This window comes from Mobula hypostoma, chromosome X2 (assembly GCF_963921235.1).
Source record: "Mobula hypostoma chromosome X2, sMobHyp1.1, whole genome shotgun sequence".
Taxonomy (NCBI): Eukaryota; Metazoa; Chordata; class Chondrichthyes; order Myliobatiformes; family Myliobatidae; genus Mobula; species Mobula hypostoma.
The window spans coordinates 10,450,854-10,474,740 of NC_086129.1; the positions used below are offsets into that span (position 1 = coordinate 10,450,854).

A 23,887-nucleotide genomic window follows, 5' to 3' on the forward strand; every position below is an offset into this window, starting at 1 on the left:
TCTACCACATACCTACACGTGAGGGATAACTTACAGTGGCTACATTTCACGACCACACACCTACACACTTGGATTACTACCACACAACTATCACGAGAGATAATTTACACTGGCCTCATGTTTCTATCACACACCTACACACAAGGGATAATTGACAGTGGCCACATGCTTCGACCAGACACCTCCACTTGAAAGATAATTTACAATGGTCACATGTTTCTACCACACACCTCCACACGAGAGATAATTTACAATGGTCACATGTTTCTAGCCCAGTCCTACACACAAGGGATAATTTAGAGTGGCCACTTGTTTCTACCACACACCTACACATGAGGGATTATTTACAATGGCCACATGTGTCCACCACATAGCTACACGCAATGGATAATTTACAGTGGCTGCATGTTTCTTTTACACACCTACACACAAGGGATAAATTACAATGGCCACATGTTTCTACCACACAACTACACACGAGGGATAATTTGCAGTGGCCACATGATTCTACCACACACCTACACAGGAGGGATAATTTACTGTGGCGAAATGTTTCTACCACACACTTACAAACGATGGATAATTTTCACTGGTCACATGTTTCTATCACACATCTGTACACGAGGGACAATTGCCAATGTCTACATATGACTACCACATACTTACACATGAGGGATAATTTACAATAGAAAATATTTCTTATGCACACTTACAGACGAGGGGTGATTTACAAGGAAAAGTATTTCTACTGCACACATACACACAAGGGATAATTTACAAAGCCCACATGTTATTACCGCACACCTCCACACGAGGGATAATTTACAGTGGTTACATGTTTCTACCACACACCAACACTGGAGTAAAAATTTACAATGGCCACATGTTAAGACCACACACCTATGCACGAGTGATAATTTCCACAGGCCACATATCTCTACCGCACATCTACACATGTGGGATAATTTACAATTGTCACATGTTTCTGCCACACACCTACACACAAGGGATAATTTACAGTGACCACATACTCCTACCATCACCTACACACAGGGGATAATTTACAATGGTAAATATTTCTTATGCACACTTACAGACGAAGGATAATCTACTGTGGCCAATTTTTTCTACCACACACCTAAACATGAGGGATAATTGACAGTGTCCACATGTTAATATCACACCCCTACACACGAGGGATAATATACACTGGCCTCATGTTTCTACCGCACACCTACACATGAGGGATAATTTATAGTGGCCTCATGTTTCTAGCACACACCTCTAGACAAGCGATAATTGACAGTGGCCACAAGTTTCTACCACACACCTACTTACGAGGGATAATTTAAAATGGCCACATGTTTCTACCACAAACCTACACACGAGGGATAATTTACAATGCCCGCATGTTTCTACCACACACCTACACAGAAGTGATCATTTACAGTGGCACAAAGTTTCTACCACACACGTACACACGAGGGATAATTTACAGTGGCCACATTTTACAACCACACACCTACACATGAGGGATAATTAATAATGGATAATATTTTTCACACACGTACCGAAGAGGGAGAATTTATAGTGGCTACATGTTTCTACCGCATACCAACACATGAGGGATAATTTACAATGGCCACATGTTTCTACCACAGACCCACACACAAGGGATTTACACTGCCCATATGTTACTACCACACACCTACACATGAGGGATTTACACTGGCCATACGTTACTACCACACACCTACACACAAGGGATAATTTTCAGTGGCTATGTGTTTCTAACACACACATGCACACGAGAGTTAATTTATGTAGGCCACATGTTACGACCACACACCTACACATGAGAGTTAATTTACATAGGCCACATGTTTCTAACTCACACCTACACATGAGGGATAATTTAGAGTGGTCACATGTTTTTACCACACACCTACACACGAGGGATAATTAATAATGGATAATATTTTTCATACACGTACCGATGAGGGAAAATTTACAGTGGCTACATGTTTCTACCGCACACCTACACATGAGGGATAATTTTCAGTGGCCACATCTTTCTACCACAGACCCACACACAAGGGATTTACACCGCCCATATGTTACTACCACACACCTACACACAACGGATAATTTTCAGTGGCTATGTGTTTCTACCACACACCTACACATGAGAGTTAATTTACATAGGCCACATGTTTCTAACTCACACCTACACACGAGGGATAATTTAGAGTGGCCACTTGTTTCTACCACACACCTACTGACGAGGGATAAGTTACAATGGGCACATGTTTCTAGCAGAGTCCTACACACGAGGGATAATTGACAATGGCCACATGTTTCTACACACACCTATACACGAGGGATAATTTACAATGGCCAAATGTTTTTCCAATACACCAGCACACGAAGGATAATTGACAGTGGCCACATGTTTCTACCACATATCTGCACATGAGGGATAATTTACAAGTTTGCTGATGACACCACTGTTGAGGGCTGTATCAGAGGTGGCGATGAATCAGCATACAGGAGGGAGATTGAAAATTTGACTGAGTGGTGTTATAACAATAACCTCTCACTCAATGTCAATAAGACCAAGCAACTGATTGAAGACTTCAGGAGAGGGAAACTGGAGGTCCATGAGCCAGTACTCATCGGAGGATCAGAAGTGGAGAGGGTCAGTAACTTTAAATTCCTGGGTGTCACTATCTCAGAGGACCTGTCCCAGACCCATCGTATAAGTATAATTGCAAAGAAAGCATAACAGAGCCTCTATTTCTTCAGGAGTCTGTGGAGGTTCGGCATGTCATCAAAAACCTTAGCAAACTTTAGATGTGTGGCGGAAAGTGTGCATCATGGCCTGGTATGGGAACACCAATGCCTCTGAGCAGAAAATCCTACGAAAGGTTGTGGATTCGGCCCAGTATATCACGGGTAAAAGCCCTCCCAATCATTGAGCACATCTACATGAAGTGTTGCCATAGAAAGCAGCATCCATCATCAAAGATCCTCACCACCCAGGCCATGTTCTTTTCTCACTGCTGCCATCAGGTAGAAGGTACAAGAGCCTCAGGACTCACACCACCAGGTTCAAGAACAGTTACTACCCTTCAACCATCAGGCCCTTGAACAAAAGGGGATAGCTATACTCATTTAAGGACTCTGTTATATTGTTATTTCATGCTCATTATTTATTTTTTTATATCAGCATTTGTACAGTTTATTTACAGTTAACAGTTCCTGATTCTGTACGTGGTGACAAGTACGGACTCTGATGATAAATTTTTACTTTGAACTTTATGTTGAACTTTGACATTTGAGGAAACTGGAGCACCTAGAATAATCTCACGCACTTACAGGGAGAAACATGCACAAGCAAACACCAAATAGACAGCACCTGAGATCAGGATTGAATCTGTGTCTCTGAAGATATAAGGCAGTGGTCCTACCAGATGCATTTTTGCATCTCCCTGAGCAAAGAGGCCACTATTACTAATACAGGCTTTTTCAATCCGGGTGTAACATTAAATGTAAGTGACTGAGGATCTTATACTCTTTTGAGGGAAGAGTAATGAGACTGGAATCAGCTTGCATTGATCACTATGGTTATCACAAATCTGGGGTGAAGATGAAGATTACATGAAGATTAGGGTGGTGCGGTAGCGTAGCGGTTAGTGCGCCACAATTTCAGCTCGGGGTGTTAGAGCTTGGAGTTCAATGCCGCCTGTAATGATGTTCTCTCGTGAATCACGTGAGTTTTCTCCAGGTGCACCAGTTTCCTACCACAGTCCAAAAACTAGATTAGATGGTTAATAATTATAAGGCTAGAAGGTTAATTGGTCATTGTAAATTGTCCAGTGATTAGGCTAGGGTTAAAAAGGTAGGTTGCCAGGCAACTCGTTGGGCTGGAAGGGCCTGTTCCACACCATATCTCTAAATTAAATAAATATATATATATATCAGATGTTTGCGCAGGTGCACATTTCGTTCTATGCCCAAATGTTAAATTCACATTTATTATCTCATATTTTGAGAGATGGAATGGATCAGATTTATTAGATTCAGATTCATTTCTTGATCAAACGTACATTGAAACATACATTGAAATGCATTGTTTGCATTGACAACCAGCATACCCAATTGTAAAAGGCTAAAAATATTCAAGTTTTTCTTGAAGAAGAAGATTAGAGAATACAGAAGAACGATATCCAAACGAAAGATATCATTAGCAATTTGCATGGAAAACATCGTTTTATGCTTTTTATTATATTTTGAACATTTTTCTCTTGGCTGTTATGGGAAGATTGATGTGCAGGTTTATTTTCACTTCCCTGCTGAGAAATCATCAGATATTTAAAAATTCCTTTGCCAATTCCCCATCACATAAATTAATATCTGAAGTAAACAACCTAGCCACTTCAAGGTGCAATGCATCAGGACATTAGTCCATTGCCGAATCAATCTGCCCGCTCTCTCCAGTAGAGATAATCGTCCTTCTGGAGGTCTTGGCATCGCTAATAGTCTCATTTAGATGTACATGGGAAAAGAGGTAACATTGCGGGCCTGAGGCATAGAATTGGTTATTGAATTGGGTGTGACCTGAGAAACGGGCACATTCTCTTTCAGAAACTGCAGTAAAACTCTGATCGTCTGACACACCTGAGATTTTGGAAGTGCAGACCAAGAGGTTTTTGATTGCTAACACTTTTAATTAATTTTTCTTAGATGTTCAAAGTTCAAAGTAAATTTATTATCAAAGTACGTATATGTCACAATATACTACTCTAGATTCTGAAAGCTAGAAACATAGAAACATAGAAACATAGAAAATAGGTGCAGGAGTAGGCCATTCAGCCCTTCGAGCCTGCACCGCCATTCAGTACGATCCTTCACAGGAGTGAAGGAGCTGTGCACCACCAGCCTTTCAAAGGGGAGAAAATGAACCTTTGATTGATCCTTCAGGATGGTGAGGAAGATTCCATAGAGAAAACAAGGAAGGGATCACAGATGTCCTCATCAACGTTTATCACTGCCCCAACATAAAGAAATCACCTGATCATTTACTTCAGTTCCATGTATGCAAGTTGGCTGAGGGCAAAGCAGCTGACTTTATTAGATACAGTACCTCTGGTACCTAATAGTGTGACTACTGACTGCATGTCTATAGTCTTCTGCTGTTGTAGCAGCAAGGGTCAACATGTTGTGCATTCAGAGATGCTTTCTGCACACCACTGTTGTAATGTGTGGCTATTTGAGTTACTGTCACCTTCTTGTCAGTTTGAGTCAGTCTGCTCATTCTCCTCTGACTAAGGTATTTTCACCCACAGAACTGCCAGTCAGTGGATGATCTTTTTTTTCACTTTCACACAATTTTACAGATGGCTGTGCACGAAAATCCCAAGAGACCAACAGTTTCTGAATCAAATCGCCCCATCTGGCACCAACAATCATTCCACAGTCAAAAACACTTAGAATACATTTCTTCCCCATTCTGATGTTTGGTCTGAACAACAACTGAACCTCTTGGCCATGTCTGCATGCTTTTATGCATTGAGTTGCTGTCAGTTAATTGGCTGATTAGATATTTGTATTAACATATAGGTGTACAGGTGTACCTAATAAAGTGACCACTGAGTGTATTTGCAAATATCACCATAATAGCTCTAATACTTGATTGGCTGTAAAAGTTCTTAGGGTGCCTTGAAAGTATGCTACAAAATTCTTGTTAAGATGATGTCATAAATTACACTTGATTCTCAAATCCGTACAGTTATACTTCAACTAAACAGGTGAGTTAAATTGAAAAATGCAACATACACTTTATTAACCGGGCTGGACAAAAGATGAGTACAAAATCACTGGGTGGTTGTGAAAAACAACTTGGTTTGCTTCCTTTTGCTCCGAGGACGTGAAGCGGTAGCATGCCTCCGAAAGATGATAAGAAGAAGAAAGATGGGGGTAAAGGAGGCAAAAAGGACAAGGATCCAGTGAACAAAACTGGAGGAAAGGCCAAAAAGAAGAAGTGGTCAAAAGGAAAAGTACGAGACAAGCTGAACAATCTGATCCTGTTTGACAAAGCCACTTATGATAAACTTTTGAAAGAGGTACCCAACTACAAACTGATCACACCTGCAGTTGTCTCCGAAAGACTAAAGATCAGAGGTTCTCTGGCCAGGGCTGCACTTCAAGAGCTCCTTTCAAAGGGTATGATCAAGCTGGTGTGCAAACACAGAGCTCAAGTTATCTACACTAGAAACACCAAGGGAGGTGATGCCCCAGCTGCTGCAGACGATGTCTAAGGTTCTGGAATGGATGACAAGTGAAGATATTGTATACAAAAAATAAAAAGTAAAATACTCAAAAAAAAACAATTTGGTTCACAAACGTCTTTTAGGAAAGGGAATCCTTTCTGATTGGATCTGGAGACAGAAGAGCTTTTGCAGATGCTGGAATCTGGAGTAAAACACAAAATGCTGGAGGAACTCAGCAGGCCAGGCAGCATCTATGGAGGGGAATAAACAGTCATTATTTCAGATGAAGACTCTTCATCAGGATTGGAAAGAAAGGCGGGAGGGGAGGGGCAGAGACAGAAACATCCTGAGAAGGTGACTGTTTATTTCCCTCAATAGGTGCTGCCTGACCTGCTGAGTTCCTCCAGCATTTTGTGTATGTTGTTCAAGATTTCTAGCATGTGCAGAATCTCTTGTGCATCTGTGGAGGAAAATGGACAGTCAATGCTTTGGGTTGAGACCCTTCATCTGGGTTTTTTTTATTAAGTGCAATCTTGAACAATATAGCCAGATCAGAAATGCTGATCAAGTCAACTAGTTCCTAAAGAGAACTCTGATAGGCCAATCAGATGGTTCACTGCGGCTCAGCGATAGAACAGGCACAAGGGTTGCTAGGCCCTGTACCCCAGAAACACACCCGAGCAGTCCGGCTGAGGTATGTGCTATGCATGACCTGATCTGAAAACATCATGTTGACTCATAACAGATCATGTTCACTGTGGAACAGCTTAGTCAAGGATGGGGTGATCAGCACAGATGGACAAATTATACCTCCACTACCCCGATCACATTATTACTGGATCTAGCCAGTAATAATGTGGTTGAATCTTAATGGTCCTTATAAAAATCTATAAAATTGTGAAAGCGATAGATAAGATAGAGGCAGGAAAGTTGTTTCCACTGCTAGGTGAGACTAGAGCTAGGGGACATAGCCCTAGTTTTAGAGATTTTCAAGATTTAGCATTGTGGGTTTAGGACAGAGACACTTTTCCCAGGGAGTAGTGCATCTGTGGAATTCTCTGCCCAGGGAAGCAGTAGAAGCATGCAGTGGCTACTTTATTAAGTATGTCTGTCACCTGCTCATTAATACAAATATCTAATCAGCCAATCATGTGGCAGTAACTCAATGCATAAAAGCATGGTCAAAAGGTTTGGTTGTTGTTCAGACCGAACATCAGAATAGGGAAGAAATGTGATCTAAGTGATTTTGATCATGGAGTGATTATTGGTGCCATACAGGGTGGTTTGAATATCTCAGAAATGGCTGATCTCCTGGGATTTTCACACACAACAGTCTCTAGAGTTTACAGAGAATGGTGTGAAAAGTGAAAAACATCTAGTGAGCGACAATTCTGTGGACGTGTAATGAGAATGGTCAGAGAATGGCCAGACTGGTTCAAGCTGACAGGAAGGTGACAGTAACTTAAATAACCACACATTACAACAGTGAAGTGGGAAGACCATCTCTGAATGCACAACATGTGGATGGATTACAGCAGCAGAAGACCATGAACACACATTTAGTGGCCACTTTATTACGTACAAGAGTTATATAGATTTTTATATAGCAAGAGAATTAAAGATTGTGGGGGAAAAGGCAAGTAGGTGAATCTCAGTCCAAGACCAGAACAGCCATGGTCTTATTGAATTGAGGAGCGGTCTCGATGGGCCAGATGGCCTACTCTGCTTCTATTATGTGGTTAATCTTTTCTGAAGTGATTTGGCTAGCTGCTCACTTCAATGGCATCTTGAGATGGATGATGGATGTATGATACACACAATGGTAAATCCCTTTCAGCTGAGGGAAGGATGGTTCTTTTGGACCTGCTTGGTAATCTTCCCAAATGGGGCATTTATCGTTTGGTGGGAGGGCGAGGCTCAAAGCAGGGAACCTTCTCCTGCTGAAGTAAAAAAAAACTACGAACGCAAAATGGGGGGAAAAAAGTAAAATATACAGGGGTCGGGCTGGATCTGAGGAGAAAAAAAAGGTCCATTTGGTCTTTGGATTCCCAATATCCGATTTTGCAACCTCGCCGCTGAGCCTTGATGTTTACACCCGACGATGGTTGTTTTTTTTTTGTTAACTCATTAGTTGTTATAAAGCACAATTTGGAACCGCAACGGCGGCGTTTTGCGGGATCTATTGTCTTCGCGCTGCAGGCGCAGAGAGGTGATGACCCAACCTGCGGGGAGGTGGAGGTAATCCACCGCGGGCTTTGAGAATTTCCGTGGGCGGATGAATCTTGAGAAGGAGGGGAATGAGCAGGGCACTACTTGCGGAGAGACGACTGGGCGGGCGGGCGAGCGGCTAGCGGACGGAGACGGCCTGAATTAAAGGAGCGCGTAGTGATCAGGTGGAGGCAGAAGCAGCAGCGAGTGGGCGAGAGCGCGGAGCGGACGACGGCTGGAGCGGACTGAACAGCACCAAGTATGTCACAAAGCAGGACTTTCCTCTCTGGGCTTCTCCTGTTCACTACCACAGGTAACAAACACACATTTATCTTCTTCAATGCAAAATAATGAATGCACTTGTAATTCTCAGGGTAGCATAAAAATTGGAGCAGTGAGCAACATTGCATCTTAATTTTCTGCAAAACCATAATTTCGCTTAGTCCAATGTGCGATTTATTGCAGATTTTTCTCCCGTTGCACTAAATGCAGCTTGGCGCAGTGCTTGTATTTGCACCTGGGGCAGGGGCTGTTATTTAGTGCAATCCAGCGGTTTCTTTGTCCTCGCCTGGTCAATAAGCTGCACACTGCTGGCGGGTGGCGACCGCTCTCCCGCGGAGCCTGTGCATCGCTCCGAAATCCGAGGATGCTCCGGTGCCACTGCTGCGCCCCTGGGTTTGCATTGTTCGGCTTCCCGGGGACAATTTGCAGTAATTCCCGTGAGATGCAATCAAACAACCCACCACCACCCACCTCCCATCCAAACCCCCCTTCTCCCGGCCAGCTGGAAGCCGGTCACCGTAGCACAGGGAGATCCCATTCCTGGTGGACAACTGTCAGTTCCCGCCGTGGGTGTCCATTCCTACAGGATCTGAAGCTGGGTTTGTTTGGTGATGGTAGAGTGGAGGGGGGGTCCCGGGAGCTTTTGGTCGGTGCCTTGGGCTGACCCGTTGGCAAGAGCATTCCCTGGCACGGCTGCCCCAGAGCATTGCCAGCCGGGTGAAGAGGTGTGTGCATGGTGGGGTTCACTTGGGGTAAGAGATCCGGTAGCCAAGGCGAACTCTGGCTGGGGAGGTGGGGGTCTGCGGTTGCCCACGGGCACTGATAGAACCATTCTCTAGTTGCCTACAGTTACCTCCTCTTCGTGAGGGTGGAGTCTGTTTTACACTCACTCCTTTCACAGACCTTCCTCCCTTGTTGCTCATGAAATACATATCAATCAGCCTTATTCCCTTTACCCCAGAGAGATGGGACCAGGGGAGTGCCTTCAACCCCAAAGAGATTGGGCGTGAGTGGGATTCGAGGAGAGGAACGTGCGTTGGTGGTGGGGGGGTCACCTTTGGGTGGAGATACTATCCTGGGATCCTTGGCGCCGACGCGCAGCCCACAGCCCTGTAACTGAACAGCGAACATCAGCGGGCTAGATGGAGCAGGTCGTTTGGTTGGGTGTCACTGTTGGGAGAGCAGGAGCCCGGAAACCCAGGCGACGTATTAAAACCCCCTTTTGTTTTAAAAGAAAGCGATTTGTTTGCAAGAGCATGCTCTTTTAGGATTCGCAAGCTAAACTCTGGAACCAGAGTGTGAAATGTGTGAGCTTTCTTGTAGCGGAGCAAAGCCCAGACCAGTGTATGTAGAATAACCGCAACTCGTCTGGGCGGGAGGCTTTTCCTGGTCCCTTCCGAGCTATAACTACCTCGTTAATGTGATACTCTATAGCTGCACCTACAGAGAACAAGGCAGCCTGTTTCCAGCTGTTTCACAATCTACTCTTATATCTGTAAGCGGCGGAAAATATTAAAAAGGGGGGGAGGTGTGCTTCATATTGGGTGTGACGCTGTGGTACATAGTATGTCTGATGGATAATTGACTTGAGAATATCCCTTGCACTTTGGACAAATTAAATATTCTTGCTCGTTCCTCGATTGTTGATATATTTTTACGAAATCAGATTTTTAAAATAAAAAATTTGAAATCCTTTGGCAGTTGGGCATGAAAAAAAAGATGTTATTCATAAATGAACCCTTTGTATGTGAGAGCTACTTTAAGTGCATGGCTTAAAAATGTCCTGATGATTAATCTTTTAAGTTTAGTGGAATCAATATTCCTATTATTGATACCGAACTGTATGGATTTCAAGGTGAAAGGGATGGATATTAAGACCTTAATAGATCGGGCACATTTGATCAATTGTGTTTCCAAGGAAAATACGTCGGCTTTTTGAGAAGCCGACAATCACTGGTTGATAAATGCAGCCTCTTTGCTGCTCACTTGGCTGGCACTTGATTCCAACTATAGCTTTGAAGGAAAGGAATCCCACTGGTCTGAAGCAGAGCCAAGGGGTCAAATGGAATGTTGAAATTTCTGGCTTCAGGTGCCATGAGTTTCAAGAGGAAAGGAAAGCTACAGAGACTGTAAGGAAGCCTTGGAGCATTTCTGAAGCTGGTTTCAGTGGTTAGTGGATAAGTTGAAATAGGTTCTGGGAGACCAAGGTAGGAATACCAAAATGATAAGAGATTGTAATCAAAATTCAGAAGAAATTTATTATCAAAGTATGTATACCATATACAACCTTGGGATTTGTTTTCTTGCAGGCACCCTCAGAGAAACAAAGAAATGCAATAGATTCCCATAAGATGGAAGACATTAGGGGCAAGGCTGGTTCTGCAACCCACCTGATTTTTTTTAGCTATAGCTAAAGTTAATGCAGATTAATATTAGAGAGTGTATGAGTACAGGGTTTGTAAACCCAACTGGTTCCTGTTACAATGCGCCCATTATAAGTGATTCTGAATATTCAGATGTTTGCCTGTCCACTTTTGATATAATAATTGGCCTCCCCTCTGTCTTGGGTCTCCCAGAATATTATTCCAGAGACAGATGCTGGTGGCTTCCCTTGAGCATTCTCATGTGACATTCCTTCCCTCCTCCTCCCCCACCCCCACACTTAGCTACCTGCCCCCAGCACTCCTTTGAGCTGATTAGGTTAGACCCTTCAGCAATCTGCTTGAAATATGAGAGCTCGCTGTGAGTGGAAATGGGTCAGAAATCTATAAGCCACCATTTTATTGGAGTGGGGGGAGTGCATTTGTCAATGGTGGAGGAAGAAATGGTTTGGAAGCACTGATATTGGACCAGAGAGTCCTGTGATTCTTGTTTTGATCAGATAGTGCAATGCTATTATAGCTCTGGGCATTATGCAGTTCAAAGTTCAATTCCTGCACCATCTGTAAAGATTTTGGAACTTTCTGCCCATGAACCTGGTGGGCTTTTCAGGGTGCTTCACTTTCCTCCTGTAGTCCAAAGACATAACAGTTAGTAAGTTAATTTGTCATTGTACTGTAAATTGTCCTGTGATTAGACTAGTGTTAAATAGGTGGGTTGCTGGTTGGTGTGACTCAGTGTGCAGGAAAGCCTGTATCTCTAAGTAACTAGATGTTTTGAGGTATGTATTAGAAAATAGTGGTATTTCCATGGGTTTTTCCTATGGTTTATAAGTTCAGTGAAGCCAAATACATGCATTGCTGCCCAGCTTTTCTCCAGGATGTTAAGGTTGTTGGCACATGAGAAGCTGCAACAGCTGGAATCGGGAACAAAAAAAAACTTGCTGGAGGAACTCAGCAGGTCAGGCAGCATCTGTGGGGATGAAGGAATAGTTGATGCTTTTTAGATCAAGACCCTGCACCATGACTCTGGACCTTATACCTGGAACATTGACTATACCTTTGCTTCCATGGTAAGATTGTTGAGTTCAGAGAATGTTCAGCAAAAGTGAGAAGTGGAAAAAAAAAACACAGATTTGCAGGTGCTCGAAGTTGATAACAAAAACTGACCATAGTGCAGAGGCTGAGCAGGTTGGATCACAGCTGTGGAGTGACTAGGGCAGCTGGAGTCAGCCCTCGATGGAAGAGCCTACACCCAGAACATCAACTCCTCCCTGAAGGTCTCCTGTGTTTTCTCTGTAACCACAATCACCTTGTGCAAGGGGATGGACTAAGGACGTCTTCAAATATGTTCCTGCAGTTTGAGGTGGCACCTTGCATTATTTTTTAGTGTAGAGATGCAACAGCTTCTAAAGGGTTTTCCTTTGAACATGTAGGCTATTTGGCCCCTCATACCTGCTCCATCATTTAGGAAAATTTTGGCTAATTGAATAGTTCCATGTCCTGTTTCTATACTTAACCCCATATCCCTTCATTCTCTTGCTATCCAAAAATTTAAAAACTGTTGATAATTGCACAGATTTTGTTTTGTCGTGTTTGGAGAGAATGGGACTTGAGGTAGGTAGTGTGTGTGAGTAGTGAAGAGTCAACATTGCTGATTATAGGTGGTCTACTTAGTTAACACCATAAGACGTAGGAACTGAATTAGGCCTTTCAACCCATCAAGTCCACTCTGCCATTTCGTCATGGCTGATTTATTATCCCTCTCAACCATATTCTCCTGCCTTCTCCCCTGTAACTTTTTGATATCCTGATTAATCAGGAACTTATGAACCTCCGCTTTAAATAAACTGAGTGACTTGGCCTCCACAGCCATCCGTGGCAATGAATTCCACTGATTCACTACCCTTTGGCTAAAAACTTCCTCATTTCAAAGAAGACATTTTTGTGCAGCAAGACTATCATTGTGAATGATTCCACTCCAAATTGTGACACTTACACTTTATATCTTACAGAATTAAGTTTTATTATAGCCACACCTGTAAAGCTATTGATTAAAATAAACCTACTCCAGTTTTAGTACCATTGATTGACAAAAAAGCAGAATTCTTTAAAAAAATTATTTTTTTCTCTCTATATATTTCTCACTTTCAGTTCTTCTTAACCCCATCACCCCTTCTGGGGCATAGGTTGCCAACAGCAGCTCACCAGAGTCCTCTGTCCTGTCCTGTGATTTCCCAGGTGTAGCCCATCTTCTTGGTGTATCCTTCCTCTCCCAAGGATTAGGACTTTTTTATATGATATTATTTCTGTTTTGCACTATTTTTAATGTAAATACTTAATATACATATATATACTTACTGTAATTACTTATTTTCTCTCTTTGTTATGCATTGCATTGAACTGCTGCTGCTAAGTTAACGAATTTCATGACACATGCCAGTGCTAATAAACCTGATTCTGATTCTGTTGGTGTTTCTGCAGCTCCGGGTTGTTACAGGATGGGGTTGCTAGCCCCATACCCAACTCTCCTCCTTTTGCAGCCGGGCTTGAGACTGTCCATGTCAGTTACAACACTTTCAGTTCTACCAGAGATTATAACCAGCCTGTGGAAAACAATGGAAGTGCATTATCCTTTTTTTTTGTCACAAAGTGTGCTGTAATTCCAGCTTCTTTTCTTCAGATACTTCAACGTATTCTGTTTCTGGAGTCATGAAGTTATAGAGGTGTACAGAAAAGGAGCAGGTCTTTTGACCAACGCACACAAAATGCTGGAAACTCAACAGGTCAGGCAGCGTCTGTGGAAGGAAATAAACAGTCGACATTTCAGGCTGAGACCCTTCATCAAGTGCACGCTAAGCATCAAACATTAGTTTCACACCGGTGCTTCCCTCTCCCCATCTACTGCCTCCACTCCCAGTTTCTACCCCTCATTTACACACTTGGGAATAAATTTCCAGTGGCCAATTAACTTATTAACCTGTATTTTGTTGGAAGGTGGGAGAAACCAGAACATCTGGTTCCAGGGAGAGAATGCAGTCTTCTCACACAGCTCTGGAGGTCAGGATTGAGCCTGAGTCAACAATTCTTTGAGGAAGCGGCTCTACTGACCATAAAACTATAAGCCACAGGAACAGAATTAGGCCATTCAGCCCATTGAGTCTGTTCCACCATTCCATCATGGCTGATTTATTATCCCACTCAACCTCATTCTCCTTCCTTCTCCACGTAACCTTTGACGTCCTTACTAATCAAGAACCTAACAAATTCTCTTTTAAATATACCCAATTACTTGGCCTCCACAGCCATCTGTGGCAAAGGGTTCCACAGATTCAACTCCCTCTGGCTAAAGAAATTCCTTCTTATCTCTTTTCTAAATGTGCCCTCTGGTCCCAGACTCCCCCACTATAGAAAACATCCTCTCCACGTCCACCCTATATGCCTTTCAACATTCAGTAAGTTCCAGTCAGCCACAGACTCGTTGAAAAACTACACAATCTACAACTTATGTTCTCAGTTTATTTATTTGTTTGTTTACTTTTTTGTATCTGCTACCGGTAATTCCCACAAAACTGCAGCAAGGTAGGAGCAGGGACAGTCTCATTGTAATTCAAACTTCACTTTTCAGTTTAGACGTGAGAAGGCATGGACTATGCATGCATATTGCAAATTGACTGTGATGTTTTATTGACAGAAGAGACTGCAGATGCTGAAAACCTGGAGCAACAGACAGAAAGTTGAAGGAACTCAGTGGGTCAGGCAGCATCTATGGAGGGAAAAGGACAGTGTTTTGGGTCAAAACCATTCATCTACCCAAATGAAGGGTCTCAAACCAAAGTGTTTATTGACTGTCCAGTTCCCTGCCTGTCCTGCACAATTCCTCCAGGATTTTGTGCATGTAATGTGCCTGTTCACTAGTTGGAGATGATTTACTTTATTATGAATGTTCTAAGTGCAGCTCTGTACATTTTTGAGAAATTTTTTAGAATCTGGAGGCTAATGTTTCACTACTAAGGACAATAATACTGTCAGTGATGATCTATCCCAGTTCTTACCATCAGTGAGATGGTCAGATTGGATTGGGATTCAGGATAAACAAGTGCAAGGGTCCCGCTGCTGTTCCCAATCAACATGAGCAGTGGAACAGGAGAATTACTCAGTTTATTATGTTTCTTTTCCTTCATGAAATCTAAATCAGAATGTTCTTCGAAACTCCACTGACTGTTTCTTTGTTTCCTCTAACAACCAAAAGAATGAATAGTTTACCTTTTCAAAATGCTACGACACTGAAGAATTATTTTGCTTGTTTAATGAAGGTGTATCATTGTCTAAAGAGACATATTGATTCCACGACTCTGCTTTTGTATTCAGAATGTTGCCCGCCGTGAATTTGCATTTGGTCTGTCCCTACGAGTATTTTACTGCAGAGAATATCTTTTATTTTTCAAAGTCTATTGGGGTATAACACGGAGTGGAAAATGTGAACAGTGGATATAAATAGTGAATTGTCCATCAGGGGTTTTATTTGTCTGTCTTTGTCCTCTAGGGTTTTTTGTTGATTCTATTGTGTTTCTTTGTATCTACTGTGAATGCCTGCAAGAAAATGAATCTCAGGGTAGTATATGGTGACATATATGCACTTTGATGATAAATTTACTTTGAATTTATTGTCTAGATTGTGAAATTCATCCTGCGCACTTTCGACGAGAGAGTGTATATAAATATTGAGTGTATACTCAGCATCATCCTGCTGAACTCCTCGTGTTTTGACTGTTTGTTCCCTGTGTGTTTACTTACTCTGCTGTAACTAATAAATGTAAATTGATTGAATACCCCTGTGGAATAATAAAAGCAATAATAGAATTCTTTCATTTTGCTGCCTGTTGTCTGAAGGCAGGCCGTGCATCTTGGGACCATTTTCTTGACCACCATAACTAAAGCGGCAGTAATGAGTTACAGCAATGCAAACGTTGTGTCTAATGAGAAACGGCCATTTCTCTTCCATTTGGAGTTTGTTCTCCATCTGTGCTGCTGATGAGCTCTCCATGCTTTTAGCTGGAGAGATCAATGATTTTGTCTTTCTGCCCATTTATATGCAGAACATGGTGCTGAAAAGGAGGACAGCCTGTGCTGAAGGCAGGAATGAGCCTAGCAGAGGTGCAGTTTTGAGAATGGTGACAGAAAATGTTGCTACCATTTATATCTTTATTTAGAGATACAACATGGAACAGGCTCTTTCTACAATGAGCGGTGCTGCCCAGCAACCCACCCATTTAACCCTAGCCTAATCACAGGACAATTTACAGGCCCTTCCAGCTCAACAGGCCAAACTCCCCAGCAACCCACCTACAGTATTTAACCCTAGCCTAACCACAGGACAATTTACAATGACCAGTTAGACCAGTTGCCTAATTCTGCTCCCATGTCTTATGGTCTTAACCTACTAATTGGTACATCTTTGGACTGTGGGAGGAAACCGAATGCAGATTACTTTAATCAGTTCAATAGGTACATTTAATGTCAGAACAATGTATACATATACATCCTGAAATTCTTTTTATGGAGGAAGAAGAATAGTTTTGATGGTCTATTGCAATAGAAGTTCATGGGATAGTGGCCTGTGTCTGTCACACAGTTGAAGTTAACAGGAAGGAGGTACTATGGTTTAAGGCCAAAAACATAGGAGCAGAATTATACCATTCAGCCCATCGAGTTGTCTCTGCAATCCCATCATGACTGATTCAAAGTTCAAAGTAAGTATGTATCATCATCTACAACCCTGAGATTCATTTTCTTGCAGGTATAATCAATAAATCCATCATACAATAATAATAGAATCAATGAAATACCCACCAACTTGGGCATTTAGCAAAAGTGCAAAAGGCAACAAACTGAAAATACAAAAACAATAATAAATAAACAATAAATATCAAGAACACAAGATGAAGAGTCCTTGAAAGTAGTGCGTAGGTTGTGGGAATATTTCAGTGCTGGGGCATGTGAAGTTGAGTGAAGTTATCCCCTCTGGTTTAAAAGCCTGATGGTTGAGGGGTAATAACTATTCCTGAGCCTGGTGATGTGAGTCCTGAGGCTCCTGTACCTTCTTCCTGATGACAGGAGTGAGAGAGAGCATGACCTGGATGGTGGGGGTCCCTGATGATGGATACTACTTTCCTGCTACAACACTTCATATAGCTGTGCTCAGTGGTGGGGAGGGCTTTACCCTTGATAGACTGGGCCGTATCCACTACTTTTTGTAGGATTTTCTGTTCAATGCCTTTGTCCTGTCTTTTCTCCATAACCTTTGACACCCTTATTAATCAAGAACCTATCAACCCGCACTTTATACGCAATGACTTGGATTCCACAGCAGTCTCTGGCAATAAATTCCATGGATTCACCGCACTCTGCCTAAAGAAATTCCCCCTTGTCTCTGTTTGTGGATGCCTGGAATGTGCTGCCTGATACGATGGTAGAGGCAAATACATTAGAGGCGTTTAAGAGATGTTTGGACAAGCACATTGCTGTAAGGAAGATGGAGGGATATGGACATGGTGGAGGTAGGAGGAATTAGTGTTTGGGTGTGTTTGAGTTGCTTTTTAGCTGGTTCAGCACAACATTGTGGGCTGAGTGGCCTTTTCCTCTGCTGTACTCTTCTATGTTGTAAATACCGTTACAGTGATGCAGTAACCTATACTTGGAGGATTATATTACTTAGCAAAACTGCACACAACAAGATGGACAAACAGCCAATGTGCAAAAGACAACAAACTGTGCAAACACAAAAGAAAAAGATAATAATAATAAATTAGCAGTAAATATCAAAAATATGAGATGAAGTCCTTGAAAGTGAGTCTGTGGGTTGTAGGAACAATTCAATGATGGGGCGAGTGAAGTTATTCACAAGAGCCGGATGGTTGAGGGGTAGTAACTGTTCCTAAACCTGGTGGTGCGAGTCCTGAAGCTCCTGTATCATCATCTTGATGGCAGCAGGGAGAAGAGAGCATGACCTGGGTTGTAGAGGTCGTTGATAATGATGCTGTTTTCCTGTGACAGTGTTTCATGTAAATGTGCTCAATGGTGGTGACCTTTACCCATATTCACTACGCTTGGTAGGATTTTCAGTTTAAGGGCATTGGTGCTTCCATACCAGGCTGTTATGCAACTTGTCAATATACTCTCCACCAAACATCCATAGAAGTTTGTCAGGGTTTTAGATGTCCTGCTGAGTCTTCGCAAACTCCTGAGGAAGTAGAGGCATTGCCAGGCTTTCTTCATAATCACACAGATTCTGACAGGAAATAATAAAGTTGTGGTGGTGGGATGGTTTAATGGGTGGATGGTAGAGCACAGTCCTGCTGCTGTCTGTGAAGAGTTTGTACCTTCTCATAACCAGATGGGTTTCCTCCCACAGTCCAATGACGTATCGGTTGGTATGTTAATTTGTCATTGTAAATTGTCCTGTGAAGAGGCTAGGGTTAAATCGGGGATTGCTGGGCGGTGTGGCTCGAAGGGCTGTATTAGCACTGTTTCTCAATAGATACATAAAGAGATGTGATCTGTCTTGTCTTAGCGAGCTTGTCCAGCTATTGAGAATTAGAATCAGGTTTAATATCACTGACATTGTCATGGAATTTGTTGTTTTGCAGTGGCAGTACAGTCCAATTCGTAAAAAAAATAAATTACGATAAGAAATATATTAAATAATTAGCTGAAGTAAGTCATGCCAAAAGAGTAAAAATAGTGAGATAGTATTCATAGATTGGTTCATTACCTGTTCAGAAATCTGATTGTGGAGGGGTAGAAGCTGTTTTAAAGCATTGAGTGTGCGTCTTCAGGCTCCTGTACCTCCTCCCTGATGGTGATAGTGAGAGAAGGACATGTCCTGGGTGATGGGGTCCTTAATAATTTATATCTAGTCCTTTGTCTTTTGTCAAATCACTTTGTTCAGAGGTCCAGGAAACGCATATGAGGTGTGGAGAGAGAGGTGAACGTTCTCGAATTAGTCTGAACAGTGACAGTTTTACATTTATACTTTGCATTTTTACAGCTGTGCTAAAATAGCATTTAATTGTCACGAGAGCTGTGTGGCAGGAAGCTTTTGGCATTTTAAAATACAGTCCTAAATGTTGCAGGAGGCAGATTCAGCACTCTTGTTTCATGGTGACATGAAGACGTTGACAGCACTATCATGCAGTTATTAAATTTTTAAGCCTTTTGTGAAAATTGTGTAATTTCAGTCGTGGCAAGCAGGTCCTTTTTTTTTCCTTATGAGCATCTTTGACATTTTTTTGCTAAAGCAGTCAGCAGCCGCTGGATGTTTATTGAAGATGTTGCTTAATACAAGAGAGGACACTGTTCCTTCCTTTCAACCAATCTTTGGATGATTTAAACTGCTGGCAAGAGTCACCATGCTTGAAGAGGTATATTGGAGGCTGTTTCCTGGTAAACCCACAAGCTGCCTCTGCATATTAATCACTCCGTGAATGAACGCTGGCCTTATTTGCATTGTGAGACTCTGAGAACCCGTGTAGAGTGCCTGAGAAAAATAAAAAGGGTTGGTAAGGGTGGAGGGGGGTGGGATCTGTTTGAAAGGTGGGGGGAGGAAGGAATTGCAATTGTAATTTTGAAAGGGTTTTTATCCATTCAAGTGGAAGAACTGAATGCAAGGGAATTAGCGAAGTGTTTTGTGCGTGAGCTCTCCCATTTGGTGACCACATTTCACGTTGTTAGAGTAGCTGTCCTGCAGGGAGTTGGTACATTGTGTTGGGTTTTTAACTGGGAGTGACTCATCTTCAGATGATGTAATCAATAGCTCTGATAAGCTCAAGGTACATGCTGAATAAACCTCTTGTAAAATGGCTTGGTCATTTTAAGTGTGCCCACTATAGTGATCTCTACCCCACTGAATAATAGAAGAGGTTGTTTGTTACTGTGAATGTCTAAAGCTTGAGGAACCAAAATTTGCTTCTGTGTGTGTTTGTGTCTGTCTGCCTGCCTGCCTCTCTCTTTCTTGCTGTCTGTCTCTCTCTCTCTGTCCCTTTGTGCTGGCTTAAATTATTTCTGCAAAATACTATGGACAATGAGAAATTCCTATTTTTAACTTCGAGTTAATATAAGACTTCTAACTTCATGATGTCTTGCACTTGGCTCTAGCCTCTGAATGCTGTTAAAGCTGCCAGTGTGCATCAGAAGTGGCTTCAGATTGCATTTTAGAGATTACTCCTTATAACAGTGATTAGTGCATGGTATGCTTTAATAAGAGGTCATGTTGTAAATCCTGCTGATACAATAGAATGTGTCATTGCCTTGAATCATTGATGGCCCACTGCTCCATCCAAGAAATTGAAATACTGTGACATCAAGTTAGCAAAGATTTTTCCTGGTGGCTGGCCATTTTAATTCCAATCCCCATTCCTGTTCTGACATGTTGGTAAATGACCTCCTCTTCTGCCATGATGAGGCCACTCTCAGGGTGGAAGATTCCATTCATATTCCATCTGTGTAGCCTCCAACCTGATGGCATGAACACTGATTTCTTGTAATTTTTTTTACCTCCCCCTTCCCTCTTCTATTCTCTACTCTTTCCTCATCTCTTCTGTTCACCTGCCTATCACCTCCCTTGGTGCCCATCCTCCTTTCCTTTCTCCTATGGGCTACTCTCCTATCAGATTCCTCCTTCTCCATCTATTTGCCTTTTCCACCTATCACCTCTCAGCTTCTCATGTCAACCCCCCCCCCAGCCCCACCCACCTGGCTTCACCTATCACCTTTTAAATTGTCCTACTACCCCTCCCTCCAACTTATTCTGGCATCTTCCCTCTTCCTTTCCAGACGTGATGAAGGGTCTCTGCTTGAAACTTCAAATGGTTATTCATTTCCATAGATGCTGCCTGACCTGCTGAGTTCCTCCAGCATTTTGTGTGTGTTGCTCTCGATTTTCAGCATCTGCAGAACCTCTTGCATTTAAGATTAGAAATGGTTGCATAAAACTAATCCCACATCATGGCTGTTCCCTGTGCACATTACGTTCTGTGGCAACCCACACGCCATTATGAGAACTTGTTGCCGGTTGATTGAGTTCTTATCCACAGTTCATCTGCTGGTCCAAGCAAATTAGTCATCACAAAGCATTGCTGGTGTCATAGCGCATCTAGTCTGTTCCTTTCTGTCCCAGACCCGCAGATTAACATGGAGCTGTTTCGTGTCAGCATGGAAACAGGAGAACCTTGGGGAGCAGTTCTGGTCATTATTTACAGCCTGTTGTTGATTGGAAAGGACAAGCATCTCATACTCATAAAGCACTCGATCAACAGGCCTGTCTGCCCATCTAGTCAGTGCTGACTTGATCTTCTCCTTTTCCACAAGTTCCTGCATCCGGACCAGGTTGTGTAGCAGTTAGCATAATGCTTTATAGTGCCAGTGACCCAGGTTTAGTTCTGTCACTGTCTACAAGGAGTTTGTATGTTCTCCCTATGACAGTATGGGTTTCCTCTGGGTGCTCTGGTTTCCTCACACATTAGTAGGTTAATTAATCACATGGATGGAAGGGCCTGTGTGTCTCTAAATAAAATATTTCCATGCCCCTCCCATCTCTCCGTGGGCTAAACTTTGTTCCTGTAACTGGGAGATGTGAGCAGTTGTCTCAGGTCTGAGTGATAATTTGAGCAGCAAGACTCCAGATTTTTGTCACCCTTGACTCTGCCTACACACACAGAAAGCTGGTCAAAGAGATACACTTATATTCAATGTGGTAGGGGTTCTTGGTCTCTGCTCACCACCTCTCACTATAGCACATTGTGGAGAATTGGAGACCTTTTCAGTGTTGTTCAGTTCAATACCTAAAGCTAAAGCCAAAGCAAAAGCAACAGGTAATCCAGGCTGATGTGATTTACAACAGTGACTATTGCTTAGAAGCACTCTTTGGCTCCAAAAGAAATTGTGGGGTGATGTGGGATTGAGAGCAGAGATATTTAAATGTCTCTCTGTCTCTCTGCCTCCCTGCCCCATATTCAAATTTACTTGTAGCTCAATGTGTGTCCAGAGGGAAAGTGGTGCAAATAAGATGTTTGTGTACTTTGGAAATTCAGAATCTTTCTTCATTTTTATGTGCCCTCTCTAATGAAAGAGTTGCCTCATCTCCTACTTGACTCTAGTCACTTCCCCCTGGGTGGTGGTTTTCCATTTCTATCCACTTGGACCAGCTAGTTAGCCTGATGCAAGCTGTTCTTCGCTAGTTACAGGAGAAGACCTTCTATGATTTAATGAACACATAAATTCTGTTTTGTAAATGCCATGGTAGTGTAGCGGTCAGCATGATACTGTTACATCTTGAGGCGTTGGAGTTTAAATCCGGCACCCTCTGTAAGAAAGTTTGTATGTTCTGGATTTTGCCTGGGTGCTCCAGTTTCCTTCCACAGTCTAAAGATGTACCAGTTAGTAGGTTAATTGGTCATTGTAACATGTCCTCTGATTAGGTTAGTGTTGAATGGGTGGGTTGTTGGTGGGCTGGAAGGGTCTGTTCAGCTCTGTATCTCTAAATGAAATAAGATAAATGACCCGACTTTTAAAATCAATTATCTGCTCTTTTGGTGACTGAATTTTCAGAATCCTCAAATATTGTCTCTATCAATATTTGTGAGATGTCTGGACTATCTTTGGTCTGATACGACACATTGAATGCAAGTGTAACAGCATTGTTTTGTGGCAAGTTATTAAAAGCCACCCTTGCAATTGGTTTTATTGGCCAAAGATGGACGGGGCAGTTCGAGAATGAATTGGCCTCCCAAATGCAAATTGGGTGACCTCCACCTTCTCAGGAGTATTGTGAGCTCAAAACCCATGGAAAGCCTGTCAAATGATTTGGAATAATGTTTTTATGTTGTGCCATGACCTACAGGCAAAGAGTCTGGGTAAGTGATAAATGGTTTTGTGGTGGTGACGACTTTTCACTGGGTTCTGATTCTAACCAAAACTTGTTTGTTTGGAGCCATAACAGTGATCAGAGAAGAGACTTTCATTGCAGAGTGCTGGATTTCTTTCCCAGAGAAAAGCAGTGAAAGGGCACTCTGCTAAATCCGCTGCCTCGGGCTCCCGTTCTTACAAATGTTATTTCTATTTTCTCCACAGTTGATCATGAATAATGCTCAGCCTTCTGCAGCTGCAGTGCTCTTTATTAACTTCCATCCCAAAGCAGGAATTAATCACATTCATGCATCTTTGGGTGCTAAAGACATTGAAGAGTTGAAATCCTTGCTGCAGTGCTCTTTATTAACTTTTATCCAAAACAGGGATTGTTGCAGATTAATCGCATTTGTGCATCTTGGGTGCAAAAGCCATTGAAGAGTTGAATCAAAGTAAGAATCAGGTTTAATATCACTGGCAGAGATTGTGAAATTTGTTAACTTTGCGGTTGCAGTACAATGTGATACAACATGATATAGATGAAAACTGAATTTATATCCATATCAAATAGTTAAATAAGTGCAAAACAGAAATAAAATAAGTAGTGAGGTAGTGTTCAATGCATTCAGAAATCGAATGGGGAAGAAATTGTTCTTGAGTCGCTGAGTGTGTGCCTTCAGGCTTCTGTACCTCCTAGCTGATGTTAACAATGAGAAGAGGGCGTGGCCTAGGTGGTGGGGATCCTTAATGATGAATGCCACCTTTTTGAGGCATCACTTCTTGAAGATGCCTTAGATACAATGGAGGCTAGTACCCATGATGGAGCTGACCAAGTTTACAACT

The 23,887-nt window shown here is 42.3% G+C and overlaps 2 protein-coding genes across 9 annotated transcripts in view; both read left to right on the forward strand.

Moving 5' to 3' along the window:
- Positions 1-5,909: 5,909 nt before the first annotated feature.
- LOC134340738 (small ribosomal subunit protein eS25) lies at positions 5,910-6,386 on the forward strand. Its single transcript, XM_063038207.1, has one exon. It carries the CDS (start codon positions 5,943-5,945, stop codon positions 6,318-6,320), a length of 378 nt encoding a protein of 125 aa, XP_062894277.1. The 5' UTR covers positions 5,910-5,942; the 3' UTR covers positions 6,321-6,386.
- A 2,245-nt stretch (positions 6,387-8,631) lies between these two features.
- The window catches only part of LOC134340959 (neural cell adhesion molecule 1-like), a 688,943-nt gene continuing 673,687 nt past the window's right edge, over positions 8,632-23,887 (forward strand). For 3 of the 8 annotated variants that reach the window (XM_063038578.1, XM_063038580.1, XM_063038586.1), the window contains exon 1: positions 8,633-8,793. In XM_063038578.1, the coding sequence (XP_062894648.1) occupies positions 8,742-8,793 (52 nt within the window). In that variant the 5' untranslated portion in view covers positions 8,633-8,741. Of the gene's footprint in view, positions 8,794-23,887 lie in introns of all 8 variants that reach the window. The other 5 variants (XM_063038583.1, XM_063038582.1, XM_063038579.1 and 2 more) reach the window with 4 other exon arrangements.